Source organism: Lycium barbarum, chromosome 5 (genome assembly GCF_019175385.1).
Source record: "Lycium barbarum isolate Lr01 chromosome 5, ASM1917538v2, whole genome shotgun sequence".
Classification (NCBI taxonomy): domain Eukaryota; kingdom Viridiplantae; phylum Streptophyta; class Magnoliopsida; order Solanales; family Solanaceae; genus Lycium; species Lycium barbarum.
The window spans coordinates 18,189,719-18,210,715 of NC_083341.1; the positions used below are offsets into that span (position 1 = coordinate 18,189,719).

A 20,997-nucleotide genomic window follows, 5' to 3' on the forward strand; every position below is an offset into this window, starting at 1 on the left:
AGCTTAAAATATTATCAGTCCGTTACGATGATTGTTTCAGTCCGCTAGATGTGATATCGATTGGCCTCTATCGCCTTATATTCATTTTATTTGGTTATATAATTTTTTTCTTTTAGAAAAGTTACGCAATCACTAGTATGAACTTCAACATCTCAATTTGTTTGGCTAAAAATGAGTCAAATTCATACCAAAAATAGTGAATTTGAACTCAACTTCAAACAAAAATCAAACCTGTTGGTTAGAACAGGGCCGTTGGACGCATAAATTAATAAAAAATAACAATTTATTCTTATTTATAACATTTTGTTATTATTTTACCAATTTGTTATAACTTATACGATTCTGTTATTGTTATAACAACTTGTTACATCTTATAACAGCTTGTTTTTGTTAAAACAATTTGTTACGTTTTATAACAGTGTGTGTTATTGATATAATAATTTGTTATATATAACATTTTGTTATTACTATAACAATTTGATACATCATTAACAAAATTGGGGGCCATACCAAAAACATAAAGTTGAACTCAACTTCAAATCAAAATCAAACCTTTTGGTTAGAACAGGGCCGTTGCATGCATAAATTAATAGAAGATAAACACTTTTTTATTTCTTATATTATTTTGTTACTGTTTTAACAATTTGTTATACCAAAATCGTGAAGTTACTCAACTTACTAGATTCCTTCAAACTTGACATATCTGCTCCATTAATTTAAATCTCCAGCTGCATCACCAGATCATTGGATCCCTTTGTCTCTAAATCTATAGCTAGCGTTTCCACTAGTATGAACTTCAACATCTTAATTTGTTTGGTTAAAATTGAGTCAAATTCATACCAAAATCACACTCATTTGTGTAGCCTAAGACCCGTCTTTAAGTGAAACAACACTTCCTAACCCATACTGCATCTTGAGTCCGAAAATTGCCCATGACTTTCCACACAGCGATGGTTATCGCATCACTCAATGTAAAATAGAAAGCTCCGCCTATAGATCCAAGACAAACTAATCTCATGAACCACCACCTGCTTAGGCAAATCCAAAGCTAAAAAGCAAATGTGGACTCTGTCGTAAAGAGTGATATGTCGCCTATACTATCATGGTAATTGGTATGACTTTGTTGCTCTGAGCACCTTTTCTGAAGGTGAGTAGTTATGCACTTTTTTGTTGCTATGAGTACCTGAAGGTGAGTACTTGGTACTTGGTAATGTTTCTTGATCAACATTATGTTTGCTAGTAGTAGTGACACTATTCTTTCGTATTTAGACTTCAGAGAAAAAATCAGTTGACGGACAGTGTGCAAGTGCTGCACAAGCTGGCATGTCGGCTGGGTTTGCCTGCTAAGAACTTGAAAGCTATTGTTGATCTGCAAAGTACTAATTTGCAACGACTAAATGTGAAAAGCTTGTTACACATGTCAATTGGAAGACTTCAATTTCATTTTTTGCTTCTGCAGACCCTCCTGCTTTCAGTATAACCTGCACCCTTAATCCGTTATTTGGTAGAGCTTTGTGGCATACCTAATTTATGATAACCATCCGGTCATAAACCATTTATGTTGTCTGTTATAAGATAGGAGTGTTACTAAATTGATTTTTGCCTTCTCAGTATATCCGTGATAGCTAATTCACAGACTTCAGCAATGGTGAAGTCCTATTACGATCAAATAAGTTTCAAATAATGTATTTCAAGGAACTGTGCCGAATTCGCTCTTCTGTGTCCTCACTTATCCTTTAAAAAGAAAAGGATCTTTTGCATTTTTTTATGTGATAAAACTTATTCAACTCAAGATGGGTTTTTTAAACATGAGGAAACACTATTTCCTTTTTTCCATATAGCTTAATGTGCTTTATGTCATTTAAAACTTGAGTTGGATCAACTAACTTGTACTACTTTTCAACTGGCTTATTATCAGTTAAGACACCTCAGTGCTATATTGAGTGCAGGAAAGACTCGAGATATGAAATTTCCGCATGCAGGTAGGCATTCATTTTACTGTACTTGTTCAATTCTCTTAATCATTGATGTACCCAGAGCTTTCTATTATTTCAGGGTTTAATAACCGGTGGGCTTCCAACTTTTATTGATGTGAGTAATAGCTTTGGTGCACCAGCTACTATTGAAGATAATTTGATACATCAGGTAAGAAAGGCAGTGTTTTCATTTAAATCATCGTTTTTTGGAACATTAAACCATATTATTCTTAATGGTTTTGCTTATTCTATTCCTTGTTGTTTCTAAAACCTACTTGTAAATGGCTAAGAATTGAAAGAGAGTCGTGATGATGGGGGACGACAAATAGGTGCAAAGGTTTTCTGAGCAATTTAGTATATCTCATCCAGTCCTTTCATTTTATGTTAAAGACCTCAACATGGTACCCGTTTTATGTTACCTATCCTTGTTGAACATATAAGCTTTCTTCCTCAAGAAATGTGTACTGAGAACTGATATTGTTTAAAAGATTAAATAATGGCTGCATTCGATACTTCTTCCCTTACTTGCATAAAAAAGATTGGGATGCACGTATAGCACATTTTCTTGGTGTGGTATGTTTAGATTCATTAATATATCTTGTAGAATGGAAATATTCTCATGCCCTTTGATTAGTATATGAACCAATGTGTTTCATAAGGCCAACACCATAAATTGCTAGATGATTTAACCGCAGCTTTCAAGGCAAGTAATCCCTTACCTGATTTGTCCCATTCATTTTTTCTCCAGAACAATCTGAAGTGATGTTCCATTTGAAGAGGGGGAAAAGGTTATAAACTTGGCTAAATAAGCTCCAAGTCCTTCTGACGATGCATACAGTGTCTTTTGTTAAGGCACATTGTAAAGAAGAAGCTGTTGATCTTAAAATTGATAGCTCTGTTTAATCGGTTGATAGCCCAACTGAACATGCTAAAGAATTGTCTCTCCATTTACTAATTCTAAGGTTGTCTTCTTTTTTCAGCAACCCATTGTTTATCACCGTCGTCTTTCTCTTGCAATCTGTCATCACACCTCTTGGAGATGATGCACCCGTAAAAAAGGCGTTCTATTGTCATCTTTTGGTAAAGGGATCTTCTGAGTAGCTGGTTATAGAATTTAATAATGTTGTCTTAATAGAAGCAAACAGTTGTTTGTATGGTTGAAAGTGTTGTGCCCAGTGATCCCATCGTTGTTTTCTTGCTTAACGAAGTGGTGGTCAAAGATTATTGCAAGAGGACGTTCAGAGATCTACATTGATGTGTTCAACGAGTTTATAGCCTTGGCCGACAGGCCGGGGTAATCTTTGAGATTTCATCGTGATGGGGACCCAAGCCACCTCTTCTTCATTTCTTAGCTTTGCCTTTCATATAGTTATTCGTCATTGTTATGAAAAACACATGTTTGAGCGCAAAAAGGAATTGCATGAATTTATTGTTTGTCTATTTTTTATTCTAATTGCATTAATTAGAGATACTGGATGGAGTGATGAGCTAGTGATTATCGCCACAGGCATGTAGATGGAATAAGTTTGGGTTCAAGTAGCTGACTTTTTGTGGTTTTGATCAGTGTTCCCCCTTTTTTGGTTGACCGATAGTAGCAGAAATCAAAAAAAGGACAAAAAGCCACTAGAGTAAAACTGGCCCGGGGTAAAACAGATAGGAAATATCAAACTTTAAGGGGTCATAGCTTGTGGTATTACTAATCCCTTATTTGGTACACATTTTCAACCTATATGTTATAGAGGCGAATCTAGGATTTCTAAAAGATGAGTTCATTACTTCAAAAAAGGAGGAAAAAATTGTACATTAAGTGTGATTGATCCTTGAATCTCTAGGTAAATAACTCAACTTACAAGCAAGTGCACCACTAAGCTTTTTGTAGCATGAGTTTCAAAAGGTGATACTAGATATATTTTAAGAATTATACATATATCGAGTGTAATCGGGTGATCATGGATTCACGTGACCTTTTTTTAGCACCTATATTCGCCCTTGAAATCTCTCAAAACATTTTCCAATTACTAAGTTGGAGGATATTTTTGTAAACAACCAATTTTAAAAAAAAATTATGAATACATGTTTTTTTTATTTCACCAAACCAAACAGCGTATAAGAAGTAATCTTAGCATTACTAGTACACCATATTAGGCATCATTCTTATACACCATACCAAATGACTCGTAACGTAGTCTTGTGATGGCCTTACGTTACTCGAAAGCTGGTTTGGCCATATCCCAAAAGATACTAGTAAACTTTGGCCTATTAAGGACCTGGGCTGGCCATATCCCAAAAGATATAAATGGTTTTGAGTAGATTCCACTCATTAATTGCTGGTATGAACATCCAAAAACATTTAGATTGTTCGGATTTGTCAAGAATCACCTTTTCACACCACACAGGTAATTTCACTATCCAATCTTCATCTATATTGTGAGTAAAGAGATGTACTTATAAAAATTGTGGTCGGATTGTAGTTTTTGAAGTTCCCAGTATATATATAATCTCGGATATTACCAGTTTACCACCAACAACAAATTGTGCTTCCATACAAAGACATATTTCAGAATTATGTTACAGAACATTTTACATATTAATAACATAGACCAAACATTTTACATATTAATAACATAGACCCACAAGCTCCTAATATAAATTTGAAATATCAATCAATTAATTGATGGTACATTACTAGGAAACTGCCTGCTCTGATGTTGCATTGTCTGGTGTAATGATACAAAGTTCTATGTACATCCCTATATAAGAACTCATTCTTCAGCATCTGAACGTGTCGGGAATTCCAGTCCATGTAGTGCCGGTATGTTCTCCAAATCTTTCTTTGAGAACAATGGAAAAAACCATAATGCTTTATTTGCTCCAAAAACCTTTAAAAGATACCATTAATAAGCATATGGGTTAAACCAAATTATTCTCACCAATTGCTATAACAACATTTCAAGGACGGAAAATATTAACAAAGTCATCAATTGTAGAGAATACTGTACTCGCTTGATAACAGGACTCTCATATCATAATTATTACAGCATAATTGATTATGTTATTCGTCATGATCGAAGAAATTAAAATTCATGCTCTTAAAAATTATTTAAGCTTCCCCCTTCCGGTCACCCCCGTTAATTCCTGCTGCCAGAGAAAAAAATATCTTTCTGTTTAAAAAATAACCGTTTCTCCTTTCAAGTGGTTGCACTAAAATATGCATTAACGTAAAAATATAGGAGCAGAAATTGCATTTCACCTGTTCAAAATTCCTTTTCCAGCCCAGGTCATACTTCCACTGCATAGTTTTTTTCTTCTCATAAACCTAAAACACAGACAGACAACAATGTGATAACTATGAATGGAAACATATTTTGTTTGTGTTCCTTTTTTCTATTTTCCTATCCATCTCTGGTCAATTCATTCCCAGAGTTGACGGAGAAGCATTAAAACTGACATATAATGGACAATAACAAGGTTTGACATACCTCCACCGAAGTGGTGTTGCTTGAGAGAAGAGATGCATGCATAATTACAAAACATAGAACACTGAGTGAAAATGCTAGATTGAGAACTGCATCAAGGTCAAATCCGTAAGAAACAAGGATAATATAGCAATCAAGTCAAATCCGTAAGAGACAAGGATAATATAGCAATCAAGAGTAAGTCACAAGATAGTAGGCACTGTTTACCAAAGACTAGAAAAATGACTGCAATATTGCCAGGGGATAATGAATGATTCATGGCTTGCCGAAAGAATTTTATAAAACTGGGCAGCAGTACAAGAGTGTCCAATGTTGTTGTCAAAAATGTGTACATCTGCACGGATACTCAAATGCACAAAATTAGAAAAGCAAAAGATAGGTGGTAACTGATGATATCCAATTCAAGAAGAAACTCCTTAGCTCCAACAAGAAAGGAAACACACACACATCTATATTTAGAAACACAGAGACCAAACATTAAATATCCAAGACTCATATTCGGATCCAACACAAATGAGTGACGGACAGAGCAGACTCATATCCAAATCCAACACAAACAAATGACAAATATGAATCTGCCATGTCATTTTAACTTATTAAATTTCAGACACGCATGTCACTCTATTTTGACATGTGCCTCTGGGTTGGGACCAGAAAGGAGATACCAGAAGGACAACAACAAAGTGCAACATATGAATTTTGGAAGAAAATAGTGGGTTGTTGTGTTATAGTTGAAACTTTTAAGAACAATTCCGTAACCATATCATCAAGAAACTCAAGGCCATAGCATCTATAAGAAGAAGAAAACAAAACCAAAAGGTGTTGTTTAGCTTCCATCGCTCGACTTCATCCCTCTAATATTGACAGGTCATAATGATCTTAAGCTTTACCTTGGATGCATTTTTTTATGCTTGCCACAATACTAATATTAATCTATAGTTTGTGATGGTAGATATATAAGTAAAGTAAACTGGTGAAAGGACCATCCTGTTAAGAAAAGTGCATGAAAATGAGACAATCGACATCATTTGTGCATATAATGGAAAAACAAAACTTAAATTCTAAGAAGACAAATTCAAAGAATCCCAAATGATTAACGGATCTTTATCAATATCTGAATAGACATGCATGTAAATACAGTGATGTTTTGATCGAGCACATGACAGATATGCCTATGACACTAGAAATAAAGAAGAGAATACTCCCTTCGTCCCATTTCACGCAAATACTCAATCAGGCCCCTGTATCTAGCTGCGATCACTTTTTGGATTGTGTCTGCCCCTTAGTTTTAACATAGTTCTTTTTCTATACATAAGCACACTCTTTTTCTGAGAAAAGGCCATAAATAGTCCCTTATCTATGGGAGTAGGTCTAAAATGGTCCCTTAACTATACACTTACCGGTTTTAGTCCTTTAACTATCCAAAAACTTATCAAATTTGGTCTCCATCTATTTTTTATACAAACAACGTATAAACTCATAAACCTTCGTGAGATTAATCATTAAACCATTACTCAGACCTATATTTCTCTCTCCCTGCTTATTTTTTCCTCAAGTTCCTCTTGTTAAAAAAAAAAAAGAAAAAAAAAAAGAGCATTCTGGCACTGATGTCGCTCTCGAGTCTCTAAAATTCGAAAAGACAAACTCAGGCACAAAATTTCTGTAACCCTTCTTCTCAAACACTACTAAAAAACTGGTAAACACCGACGGAAAAAAACCTATGAAAAAACCGACGGAAAGATCGACAAATTCTGTTGGTTTTTTCAACAATTTTTTTAAATCATTTTTTTTAAGAAAACCGACGGACTGCGTCGATTATTTTTTGCACAAAAATGCGTGAAAAAATATAATTATTTGTTATATTATTTTCTAAAATAAACCGATGGAGTCAGTCGGTTTTTTTTTTTTTTTTATAAAAAACCCGATGGAGACGGAGTTTGTCGGTTTTTAGAGCGAAAAAACAGTATAAATTGAATCAATGTAAGTATATGAACAAAAAATATCAGTGGTCTAGTGGTAAAGCCCTTTAATTTTCAAAAAAAAAAAAAAAAATCGATGTGAGACAGTCAGTTTTTTTTTTTAACAAAACAGACGGACTGGGTCGGTTTTAACCGAAGCAGTGGGGTTACGAAACGCGAGAGAGAACTTGAGGAAAAAAGTTGAGGTTAAAGAATGAACTTGAGGAAAAAGAAGCAGGGAGAGACAAATATAGGTTTGAGGAATGGTTTAACGATTAATCTCACGAAGATTTATGAGTTTGTACACTGTTTGTATAAAACAATAGATGGAGACCAAATTTGATAAGTTTTTGGATAGTTAAAGGACTAAAACCGGTAAATATATAGTTACAGGACCATTTTAGACCTACTCCCATAGATAAGGGACTATTTATGGCCTTTTCTCCTCTTTTTCTTGTATCTTTTGCTATTCATCTTGGATTTTTGCTATGCATCTTTTTGATGCTTTTTAATGAAAGACTCTTCATCAATGAAAAAAAGATTGCCCCTTTTTTTACCAAAGCTTTTTGGTCTAATAAGAGAATTGTATGTCAGTGATGGCAAATGTGAGATTTTGTGAACCTTCAATTTTATTGGAAAGGTGTGAGATTTAGTGAACCTCATATTGGAAACTTGAGAGAATTAGTGAATCCTTACTTTTGAAGGAGACTTAATTCGCCTTAAAAGACTAATTATTTACTAGTATTGAAAAGGATTGGGCCCAAAAGAGCAGACTGGATATAAGGAGTCATATAACCATCTCCAACTAGTTTGAAATGGGGAATTACAGTTGATTGAATGACATAAATTGGCTTCTGTACACTTACTACTTACTGATTTGCAAGGTCAGAAAAGATACTCAATTTAAGTTGTCATATCATAACTTCAATCCTCATGCTCAAAAGTCAACAGAGCTGTTATAGAAAGCAGCTTTTATTTTTCACACCAAATTCATGAAAAGGTCTTAAAGTCAATTTGGGTCACCAGGATTGTAGTAGGCAAAACTCAAAAGCATGTGGAGGAAACAGAAAATCCCAAATGGACATAAGAACGTGGTTCAAAATTGCATCGACTTTCGGTCTAGGATTACTTTGAAGACAATTTAACGAATGAAACAACTATAACAAGAACAACGCTAGCAAATAATAGCAAGAAGAAGGCAGCCACTTTAGATTCCGCATATTTAGGATATTAACATTTTCAGGACCTCATTCACGGGCAAGAAAAGACTGCAGGTATATATCTTCTTGATTTTTCTGCAAAAAGCATTACAAAACTAAGCAAAATATTACAAACTAACTCCATACCACAAAGAGGAGAAAAAACTTGTAGTTGCGAGCCCCAACACAATTGACAACCCATATGCAGTGGTGATCCATCTTAAGAACACATCTTTGACCTACAGGACATAATAGATTTGTCAGTTCAGCAGATGTTGGTTTTAGGTCATGTAAGTGCTTAATTACTGCAAACTGAGACATGCCAGGATAGCCATAGAACAAAAGGTCTTAGGGATAAAATAATGTAAATAATCATGTGACACTTCTAAGACATAGTAATGAGAGATAGAAATCACCATGCTCATTACTTCATGACAAACTATGCACCTAAAATCAACCAGACTTTGGCAGGAGAAATGTTCACTGATATAGAGAAGAGAAATGAAAACGACAATAAACCTTTCATCTAACACCAAATATGCCATACAGATAATATAAAAATCCTACGGTGTATTGCACCAGTATGTGCTATTTCTTTGGGCTAGAGGTGGAAAATAGATAAAACAGGTCACAAATTTGCACAGTATAAATGGGCATGGGTGAAGAATTAAACAAATAATATATAATCCATTTACCCATTTTGAAACCTATACTTGCTCTGCAAGAGGAGAACCTTATCTGAGCAATCGTAGTTTGGATATAAGCAAATAGTTAATTAGACTAGCACGTACAAACAGAACAATGATGACAACGTGGTGGCTTGCCATTGTGGCATTTACTGCAATATCCTCTAGACTGTGACTGTCTTCTTTCTATCTGGTCAGTTGATAATGTTGAAGTAGGGTTCTCGATTGATGCATAATCAGACAAAGCAACTGAGTTACCCTCCTCTATGTTCTGCTCTGATACTAGTTTCCAGTTTTCTGGGACAGAACCAGGGTCCTGAATTACTACCTTAATATAGCTCCACATTAGCAATACAAGCTGCAAGATGAATTACAACTTTATATTAGGCTTGTTAAACCCAAATACTGAATTGAAGGTAACAATCCTCCAAATAAAATGATGCCTCCTCTAGGAAATTCCTGCTAACATGCGTACAAACAAAGTATAAAACTAGGCATTCCTCTTGCGAACTTTCAATTTCAAACAAATGCAACTCATGTTTGAGATGCACGAATGATCTGCAACTACAGGCATATCAAAGTTAGCAAAAGTGCAGTTTCTACACAACAGGGAAATAACTGATTCATCTATTATTATTCATGAACTTTGTGAGCACAGCAAAAGGGAAGTCTCTGAACAAATAAGGAATTGCCTGGAGACATGTTTATTAATGAGTTGTTCGAGCACGATAGGCAAAGTAAAGTTTTATGCTCTTGAATCTGGTTAATAGAACATCAAGGATCTTATGAAGGAGTCAAAATAGCTCAGCAAAGCTATATTAAGTACTTCAATACTGCAGACTGCAGCTTCAGAGATCTGTGAATTGGATGGGAATGCTCAAAGACATGAACGCAAGCACACTATGGATGGTTCGTTAAAGCTGTTGAATGCTTCAGAGTTTAGCAAGTATGAGACGCATACAAGACATTGTTGTATCATTTATCTCTTTCAGTAGCAAGGAACTATAGTTTCAAACTTCCCTCCGCATATTCTCTTGACACTTGAGCAGGTAAGCTAATTGGAGGATGTATGTCTCATGCTTGGGTCATTCAAGTAGTCACTACTCTTGCAAATAAGGACTAAATTTAAGCACTTGCTCAAATATCTCTAACCCTTGACTACTAAAATTGCATATTGTGTCACATAACAACTTCTCTTCCAATCTCGATTTGATCTATACCTTTCGTTTACAGCTTGTAGGAAGATAATGCCTGACTCCACTCAAAGGTAAATGTTCTGAAGTATATCCTTCAATCTGTACTCCTTTGATGGAATTACCTCTCAAATTTGTCTTGGTTGACAAATTAAGAAAAAAATTGTCTTGATTGACTTCTTCCATATATGACAAACAGACAAAGTCTTTCATGAGATTCATCTCTGCAAATTCGCATGTCATGGATTATTACTACCTTTTCACATAAGTAAGCAAAAGTTTTAGTAATAGCAATAACCAGCACTGTGATAAGTACAAAAGAGGTTTATGTAAAGGAACTGATTATGTAATTTGGTGGCGGAATATTTGTGCTCTATATAAAAAAATCTTAACCTTCTCAAAGAAAAAAGAGGTATATAGCCAATGCAGACATATTCTTGAGGTTGTACCACATAGCAATTACTTACAAACACTTGTACTTACACGCTATGTATAAATTCCATTTTGCCTTCAGGACATCTTTTTTTTTTTTTTTTTTTTTGAAATTGAAAGTACATCTTTGATTATTTTCCCAAAAGATCTACAAGATACAGTCTAGAACTGTGATTTATATCTTCTTAATCTCCTGTTCCTTTGTGCTCAACACCAAAAGAGTTCTTGTACTCTCAGAAAATAGAGAGAAAAAAATGAGAACTTGTTTTGAATTGATTGTAGATAATATACCTGAGAGTTCATCATATAAGAGTTTAGCTACTAGACATAAAGTAGATTTAAATAACAGAAGTTAATTAACAACTGAAATGACCTAAAGGCTGAGATTCCAAATTATGACAGAATTAGGAAGAATACTATTAGCCTAAACACACTGAACGAATCTAGAACATTCTACTATATAACTTAATTAATGCTCTCGACTTTTGACTCGCCCAGCAAATTCAAGGGTAGTAAAGCAGCTTGAGTTTGCACATCAAAACCGAAAAACCAAGTCAAGTATGCCGCAAAAAGTTATTGTTGAAGGAACAATCATCTGCATAACATCGTCAGAACACTGCCGTGGAATAGTGGATGCAATGGTTTCAAAGGCAAAAATCATCAAAAGCCCTAAAGTGCTCGCTTTAAGCACTTCAGTGAAGAAAGGCACAAAGGAAGAAAGAACACTGTCCAAAAAAAAAAACACGTTTCTACATTTGGTAATTCTTCACTTTGAACTTACCAATTACCCACAAGGGTGGCTCAGTTGGTTGAGCATGAGGCTTCCATAATGGAGGTCTCAGGTTCGAAACCCCCTGCCTACAAAAAGCAAGGGATTTGCCTTCTGGGTCGAGCTCATCACACGGGGTTTGCCTAGTGCGGGTTATCTCTTCTGTGTGGTTTGCTATTGCACAGAAGCGGGATTTTACCTGTGCGCACCAGAAGGGTACCGGTTGCGGGTTCCCTTGTCATCAAAAAAGAAATTGTCAAAGCTCTAAAGGTACTTTTGGTATGTGCAAAAAGTCTTTCTTTCTTTCGTAGATTTCGTATCCAGTCACACGCCGCCATAGAAACAGAGGGAGTACTATAAATACCTTTACAAAAGCCCACAACCACCTACAATAATATTCTGAAGAACTGAATTAAAAGGAACATTAACGAAGTGTACTATATGAAGTAATTTGTTATATAATGGTAGCTTCCAAGCCAGTTTGCACACCCCTCGACCATTCCACCAAATATCTCCCACTAGCAAAGCATTCGAGTAACTTTGCCCATCAAGGATTCGATAGTTAGGCACTCAAGGGCGTGGCTTAGCGGTCAATGGAACTGGAATGATTATCGGTTACTAGGATTCAAATCCTGGTAAAAGCAAAAATGCTAGGTGATTTCTTCTCATCTGTCTAAACATGGATTGATGAACTTCCTCGATACTTATGTTGGCGAGAGACACCAGGCACCCCATGGATTAGTCACTCAACAATTCCTAATTATGATAAAATTTGGAATATATTTTATACTATTAACCTAAACAAGTTGTGTGGATCTAGAGCTTTGTAGCCTATAACTAAATTAATTCTCTTAACATATTCTTCTTGACATTACCTATTTCATCCCATATATGATTAGAGATGGTCTTCATAACTAAAAAGGCATTGAGGAAGTGCTCAACACCCATTAAATACTTAAAAGCCTCTTTTCCCGTTTTCCGTATATTATTCTATGTCAGAGAAGCGTTATCAACGGCTATCCTACTAAAGCGAGCAACCTTACTAGCAGCTTTGGTTTTCAAATCGTCTTCCACGGTCAATTTTCATTGATACTACTTGAGGCAGTGAGGGAGTTGTGCCATTATTTAACTATAAAATTGCCATCCCTTTGCCGAGACCACAATGTAGCATCTACACTTCTATGGTGTCTTTACCCCATCTATTCCGTCAGCAGTGAGGACAAACATTCAATTTCCCGGTCATTGCAGGCTCTCCTAAAACAGATTTTCCAATCATTTTGGCTTTACATTGAGCTACAGATTCCAGGTGCTTCAACGGTTGTTACTGTACCAGAGGGCTCCTGAAACTGCTTTTCTGGAAGGGTATTATCCAGCCAAGAGGCATGCATCTCATTTTTTCAAAGTATAACTGCAAATAAAGGAGGATCAATTGACTCAATATATTGGGTAAACTATCAGATGTCTTTTATATAGCAGGACTATGTCTCCCATTCTTACTCATGAGAATCTAGAGACATTAAAATCACCAAACCAAGGTAGAACTATACTCTTTTACTACGAAAAGCTCAAAACAAGCCTTTCTATTCATTTCTTGCATTCATCCATATGCACCCATCACTGGGTATGTTGTTGTTGTATCCATATGCACCCAAGAAATTGTTGAGAAACAATAATAATATTTGAGAAATAACAGAGATAGAGTGAGAACCACGTACAATATCTTTACACAACCACCATCATTGATCTCATAATAAAATTATGATACCCCCACTTCTATTAGTGGTGGGTAGGGAAATATACTCCCATCTTCACGATAAACTTTTCCCAATGAATCTCTACTTCCATTCCTCCATCTAAGATATTTGAACCTTTTGCCTTCTAGCTTACAATTTTAGCTCCATTTGTAAACAATTAGGTATGGCCTTCCTCTACTTATGATCCCCATAACCGTAGTTGATGTGAACTCCAGCTTCTTCAATTCTTTCTATTCCTAATCCAACGTACACTTTGTCCGTTTATTACACCGTCTCTAAATAATGTTCACAATCTTATATAGAAACGCCTACCTCATATTGTAGAACACCAAAGGAAACATATATTAGCAAACTTTAATGTAATAATCCATTTAACCTTTCTTTCCTAATCTCTACTAATCAAAGGGAGTTATCCAATTTGGACAGCAGTATAACACAAAATGTTGCATAGTCTCATTGCTCCACTTCAAGAATTTTTCCTTCGTACTATTTCAGAATAGCGCAGGGTCTTGTTTGTCAGCCCAACATGATCTTGTTAAAGGCACAGAGTAAACATTGGCAACTTTGGTCCATGTAGCAGAGTCATGCATGTTCAATTTGAGATGGAGATAGTAAGAAGGAACAAGTATAAGATATCTTTTCTTATTTTCTCTTAGTGATGGAGTACACATTGAGAGCCCTGATTTCCTAATTGACACCAATCAAATAAACATTCTAACTCTCATCTCAATGTTGTGTTAGAGCCTGTCAAATTTGGGATAAAGATAGGGACAAAAAGAATTAATAGCGCTCTTGCTATCTCAATTCTCATTTATCTACCTCTCTTTTTCCGTTCCCCCCTTACTTTTCCTTTCTTTTCAGACTCTTTGGCTCTTTCTTCATCCATCTACCATGTTCTCTTCTTTCTATATTACCTTTTAATTCATTATGAATTTCGTCTTTATTAGTAGTAGCATTTTACGTAGTAACGCAAAAGGTGTTGCTTATGAACTAGTCCTACAACATATGCTCATAGCAGGAAAAACAAAAAAGAATAGAAGAGCAACATTTTATTTGAAATAATGGTCAAAAACACACTTGAACTATCACTATTTGGCGAGTTTCACACCTCAACTATCAGTTGTTTCCTTTTCCTGCAGGAACTATCACCATCTACTCAACTAGAAAGGGACCAGCCGATAGTTGGCCTAGTCGGCTTCGCGGGGTGTTTTAATAAATAGATGGTGATAGTTCAGTAGGAAAAGAGAACAACTTAGAATTGGGGTATGAAATTCACGATAACAACTTATAATTAGGGTATGAAATTCACGAAAAAGGTGATTAAAATAACAGGTGTGCTTTTATCATTAACTCTTTTATTCTAAAGAAATGAATTTTAAGAAACATTAATGAAGTGTACTATAAGGAGTATTTTGTTATATAATGGTAGCGTCCAAGCCAGTTTGAACACCCCTCGACTATTCCACCAAATATCTCCCACTAGCAAAGGATTCAAGTAACTTTGCCCATCAAGGCTTCGATAGTTAGGCACTCAGGGGTCGTTTGGTAGGAGGGATAGGATGGGATTGGATTATTAGTCCCATGGGATTGAAATTATCCCATGTTTGGTTGATGGGATAACTCCTTTGTTATCCCACCCAATCCCATTTATATGGGATAAAAGGTGGGATTAGTAATCCCTTATAGAAGGTGGGATTAGTTATCCCATCTAATCCCACCCAATCCCATCTATATGGGATAACTTATCCCTCCTACCAAACGACCCCTCAAGGGCATGGCTTAGTGGTCAATGGAACTGGAATGACTATAGGTTACTAGGATTCAAATCCTGGTAGAAGCAAAAATACTAGATGATTTCTTCTCATCAGTCTAAACATGGATTGATAGACTTCCCTTGATACTTATGTTGGCGAGAGACACCAGGCACCCCATGGATTAGTCAGTCAACAATTCCTATTAAATATTACCCCATTGGATTAGTCAGTCAACAATTCCTAATTATGATAAAATCAGGAATATATTTTATACTATTAACCTAAACAAATTATGTGAATCTAGAACTTTGTAACCTATAACTAAATTAATTCTCTTAACACATTCTTCTTTACATTACCTATTTCATCCCATAAAAGGCATTGAGGAATTGCTCAACACCCCTTAAATAGTTGAAAGCCTCTTTTCTGTATATATATATTTTTTGGAAACTGGTAACTTTCTTTTCCGTATATTATCCTGTGTGAGAGAAGCATTATCAACGGGTATCCTCCTAAAGCGAGCAACCTTACTAGTAGCTTTGGTTTTCAAATCGTCTTCCACGGTCAATTTTCATTGATACAACTTGAGGCAGTGAGGGAGTTGTGCCATGATTTAACTACTCCCTCTATCCCAATTTATACGACACACTTTCCTTTTTAGTCGGTCCCAAAAAGAATGACACATTTCCTTTTAACTTTCTTCTTGTAACCACATAAATATCTTTGTCTGATTCAAAAGTGACAGCATTCACTCTTTTATTTACAGTAAATAGAGACGAATGAAAAAAGGCGAAAGAAAAGAACTTACAAGGATATGAAAGGTGATAATAATGACAAACGATAAGAATGAGGTGAAGCCACCATCAAGGAGATGAGGACCCCAGGTAAGAACAACAACGGCATAGTACGAAAGCGCAACAATAGCAAAAACGATAAGGATCATGAAATAGCCAAGGACTTTAAGTCCAGAGCATAACTTAAAAGGATTGAGATCCATTGAATGAGTACGAGTGGTTCGAGGCAGAAGTAGTAGACCGGGTAACGACGTGGCTCTTCTAGATCGAGCTGGGAAAAAACGTCTCAAGATATGTGAAGAAGCCAGCTCGACTTAATTATCTGTCGGAATTTGTGCAGATTGAGATCGCCGGCCACTCACCGGAAAACGGATGAGATTAATTTGTCGTTGTCGGTTTTTCGCTTTACGACAGGGAAAGAAAGACCGCTCGCTCACTCCTCTTTCTTAACTTAAAATTAAAATTTTGACTGCACTGTGACAAGGCCAGAAACAAAAAGAAAAGGCTAAGCTCTCGTTTTCAAGATTGTAATTAGCTATGAAATCTTAACAGATTTTGAAACTTTTTGAAACTAAATCTTTAAATTGTCAAATTCTGGCTCAAACCTATTTTTGAGCCAAGATCTATTTGTTGGTTTTTTCAAAACTTTTAAAAACTACTCCAAACTTTTATATTTTATAAAAAAACATCTATTTATGTCCTATTAATTTTATCTGACATGTTCCTTCATTAAAATTGTATCTATTATATTTCCATAATTAAAATCGTCTCTTTTATAAAGTGAAGATTGTCCGTACAATGTGAGAAAATTATATTAAAGAATAGCTAGTTACTACTTTTTTTTTTTGCACGGATAATTTTTGTATTGTAATTTGAATTGTAGTAGCTAGTAAGTGTGTTATTAGCAATTATTATTAAAACAACATGATGTGAAATATGTTTTGAAAAACTATGACCAAACACATTTTCAAAACTTAAAAAACTTCACCCAAATCGAGTTTTTCAATTTTTTTTGGGAATCTATGGCCAAACGCGAGCTAAGATTTGGTTGAAATTTATTTTAAAAACAAAAAAGAATTTGAAAATGAGATGAAAAATGATTTTTGGAAATTAAAATTATGTTTGGTCATATATTTTGATTGAAAAGAAATTGAAGCTTTGTGAGTAAAAAACTTTTAAAAAATAGTATATTTCGTATTTTGGAACTTGAAAAAAATTAAAGTCTGCTAAAAACTAATCACTTTTATAACCAAATAATGTTTTCAAAATATTTTTGAAAAAAAAAAATAAAAAAAAAAAAACTAATGGCTAAATGGGAGTTTAAACTTGCTAGTAAAGTATGATAAAGTGTCTTATTATATATTTTTGTCTTAAATTTTGAAAATCTTTTTGTGTGTTTTGTAAGTATAACTATCAAGATCAAGTGAAATGGCCTAAAATTTTACGGCTTATTGAGGCTAACATATATAATTAATAGAGGCGTATTGAGATTATTTTTTTGGCAACGTATTGAGATTAATATATATAATTAGAGAAACGTATTTTAAATGATTAATTTATCTAAAGACAATGACAAAAGATAGAGTGTGTGTCACATCACATGTGACAAGTAGGGTTGGGCATAAAACACCGAAAATCGAATTACCGAACCGAACTGGCTATTTCGGTATTTCAGTTTTCAGTTCGGTTTTCGAGAATAAAAATATAAAATTCGGAATTTCGGTTTCGATATTCGGTATTTACAATTATACCGGTCGGTAATTCGGTAAATACCGAATACCGAAATAAAAGTATAAAATTCTAGGCGAGTTGTGAATCAACATTACTATACCTTTCCTCCTTCATGTTAGTTATTTAGCCATTGGAATAGATCTTTTAGTTTTTGTTGTTTTCTGATTCGTAAAGCAGTCGTCTAGTTTTAAACTTTTAGTGATGCTTGCCACATGCTTGTCCATCAAGAGCTTAGGTTTTGAGCAAAGTCTTTAGGCAGTCCTCATTAAATCAAAACAAGAAAGGTCTTAAGTTAGATCTACTTGGAAGTGTGTAGACATTTCTTTTGTAAGTTGATTTTAGTATTTTTATTTCTGGTAAATGGTAATGTTTGCTTACTGCTGTTAAAGAGATGTTGTACTTTGACATGCTACAATTAACAGCACTGCACTTTTGCATGACATATTTTGCTTCCAAAACTATGTACGAAACATTGGATTGCTTTTTTCACGGAGCATTGGACATTTCATTTTAAATTAGTATAGTAGATTATTGATCATTCTCTTTTGAATGGTAAATCCTGAATACCATACTTGAATTTACCGAACCGAAGTTTGATTTACGAACCGCACCGAACTTTTTTGGTTCAGTATTTGGTATCTATTTTTAATTACCGATTACCGAATTACCGAACCCGAAATTTAGAAATACCGAACCGAATACCGAATGCCCACCTTACCTTAGTGACAGGTCCAGGATGCATTCGGTAAGCAAAAGCTAATTCCAACATCCGGTATAAGTGGTGCTGATTATTGAAGAATGAAGTGTACCTAACTCTTTCATTGTACTTTGGATTTGAGTTTGCAAACAAGGGTTGTTGCTGCTTTTGTTTGTGGATTTTATTGGGAATATAATTCCTCTGTTTCATAACAAGTGTTGTTTTTTTAGCTTATGCGCACCCCTTAAGAAAGTGCTCACTCCTAGAAAATTAAGAATATTTTTACTAACTTACCCATGATTAAATGCCTAGAGAAAAAAAAAAACCTAATTAAGGATTTTTGATTATGTAAATAAGGGTAATTTTGAAGGATAATATCAATTTTTCTTGAAATCCTAAAGCACCACTTATTTTGAAACAATTTAAAAACTCGAAAACACCATTTATTTAGAAACAGAGGGAGTATATAGATCAATAGTCGATCACATCTGTTTCCTTAGCTCAAAACCTGGACCAATTGCTGGGTCGGGAGTCCAAGCTTCGCCCCAGTTTGAGAATCATCTGAAGTGACAGGTATCAATTATCATGCTCGCCTGAGCCATACTCTCAAGGAAACCCAACATACGCACCAAAGTGTCCTGAAGCACAGGAATAGCAATGAATCTAGGTGCTGTTTGTACTAGTTCAATCTCACCTGCTGGAATCGGCTCATCCTCATGAACAACTCCTGGCTCAAGAGATACGGCTCTAGCATTGGCCCTGAGCAGCTGTCGGTGCTCGGCCTCTAGCAAGTGTTGCAACACATGCTCTACCTTTACCACTTTCCCTGCCTCTACCTCGTGTAGTTGCCCTAGCAGCATGTGTGGGCTCCTGCTCTCCGGCGCAGTCGATCATAACTTCATCATCTGTAAGAGATTAAAACAAAAAAGCTCAGAATCCAAGTTGAATCAAGTACGCACGATAAGGAATGAAATAATAGAGATTTTCTAAGTCTCATATAGCCTCTCAAAGATAAGTACAGATGTCTCTATAGCGATCCACAAGACTCTACTAAACATTGTTTGTACTTATAAGACCGGTGAACCTACGGTTCTGATATCAAGTTGTCACAATCCAAAAATCTAACTAGTCATGATGGAACCTAAACCTAACACAGTAGGTGACCCATAAACTAATTTTTAAGCTCGTGATTCAATTATTAAAGCGGAAAAGTAAAGTGAGAATAATATCAAAGTCCTAATCATAATCTCATACTCAAGAACTGCGAAAAATAATAAATACATCCCAAGACCTATGTCATCAGTACATGAGCCTCTACAATTATGATAAATCCCAGTACAATTGTCTTGAAATGAAAAGACATAAATAAGATAAAGATAGAGTGGATTTTGGTGCTGCGAATCAGCCAAACAACTCACCTCGAAAGCTCCAAATCAGCAAGTTCTATGCTCAAACGACTTTGCGTGCATCACTGATAGCTAAATCTAACTCTACACACATAAAGGTGCACCAAGTGTAGTTTGAGTACGAGGAAAACATATACTCAACAAGCATCATTGACCGACAAAATGTCCCCTTAGAAAAGGGGGGGGGGGGGGGTTTGGTTTCAAAAACCCATATAAGTGTTCATCTCACATCATTTCAGGACCAAGACACACTCGAGATTTCTCCCGAGTAGAGTCACTGCTAGTTTGGTCCTAATGATATGAGTTTAGTTCTTATAAGTTTTATTACATATATAAGAAAATAAGTAGAGTACATCTCCCTTTTATAATATAAGTATATGATGGAAAGGAAAAATTTATTAAGTCCATTTTAGTCCCATTGAATCTCATATATGTCAAACATATTCCACACCAAAACCATCGTGTCTCAAAATTTGTCCAAGTATAATTCATCTTGTTTTTGTCCCTTTATGTTTAGGCTTTTGGCCCAGAAATACTTTTATGAAAATTGTCCAAGTCTATACAAGTCATCCAGAAAGACATTTTTTACTTGAAAAATCTGAGTTTCAGCTTCTAATTTATCTCGGATTTGAATCCAGTTTTGAAAGTGATTCTGTCCAGGTCGTTTTAATGCCCATAATAACCTTAAGTCCATATAGAAGACCAAAAGAAAACGGTTGCAATGTTTTGAAGTGTTCTTAAGAGATTTGCTTTTGATACTCTTCCAAGCAGCACCTTTTCATTCCTTTCAGAGATTTGCTTTTGATCATTCAAATCTTGTATCTTTCTCTTCTTTTTGGAGGAACAGTGATACTCGCTTGCTTTGCTTCCTTTACCTTTTAGGAGGTCGGCCCATGCTCTTCTCCTTGACTGTTTGTTTACTCTATACATCCTCATCAGAATCTATTTCAAGAACGGAGTTGTTAGACTCTCTTGCCTTCTCAGAAAAAGGGGCTTTTAAGGGCACAACCACAAGGATGCTATCTTTTATCACCCTAGAGGGGTTTAGAATTTCAATTGAGGTAGGAGTGCTCCGACGAATGAATGTGTCGAACACTCCTGGAGTTTAGAGACTAGGTCCCTCTTGCATGTGTCCAATTTTAATTCCTTACCCCTTAACCTTTTCATCATCC

At 35.3% G+C, this 20,997-nt stretch overlaps 1 protein-coding gene and 1 long non-coding RNA gene across 4 annotated transcripts; one reads left to right on the forward strand and one right to left on the reverse strand.

Annotated features, from left to right (window-relative positions):
* The first annotated feature begins 1,744 nt into the window (after nucleotides 1–1,744).
* LOC132642349 (uncharacterized) lies at nucleotides 1,745–3,374 on the forward strand. The gene is made up of 3 exons (XR_009583113.1): nucleotides 1,745–1,982; nucleotides 2,056–2,145; nucleotides 2,957–3,374. It is a non-coding gene; the product is annotated as an uncharacterized LOC132642349 (long non-coding RNA).
* Nucleotides 3,375–4,490: 1,116 nt separating this feature from the next.
* LOC132640616 (probable protein S-acyltransferase 12) lies at nucleotides 4,491–16,530 on the reverse strand. Of its 3 annotated transcripts, none has more exons than XM_060357286.1 (8): nucleotides 16,006–16,145; nucleotides 10,516–10,712; nucleotides 9,401–9,653; nucleotides 8,757–8,848; nucleotides 5,660–5,786; nucleotides 5,456–5,541; nucleotides 5,227–5,292; nucleotides 4,491–4,855 (listed from the first exon to the last, which is right to left on the reverse strand). In XM_060357286.1, exons 2-8 carry the CDS (start codon nucleotides 10,708–10,710, stop codon nucleotides 4,739–4,741), a joined length of 936 nt encoding a protein of 311 aa, XP_060213269.1. In that variant the 5' UTR covers nucleotides 10,711–10,712; nucleotides 16,006–16,145; the 3' UTR covers nucleotides 4,491–4,738. The 3 variants fall into 3 exon arrangements, with proteins under 3 accessions (XP_060213269.1, XP_060213270.1, XP_060213271.1); XM_060357288.1 differs by lacking the exon at nucleotides 4,491–4,855 and adding an exon at nucleotides 4,870–5,111; XM_060357287.1 differs by lacking the exon at nucleotides 10,516–10,712 and having other exon boundaries at nucleotides 16,006–16,530.
* Between the last annotated feature and the right edge of the window lie 4,467 nt (nucleotides 16,531–20,997).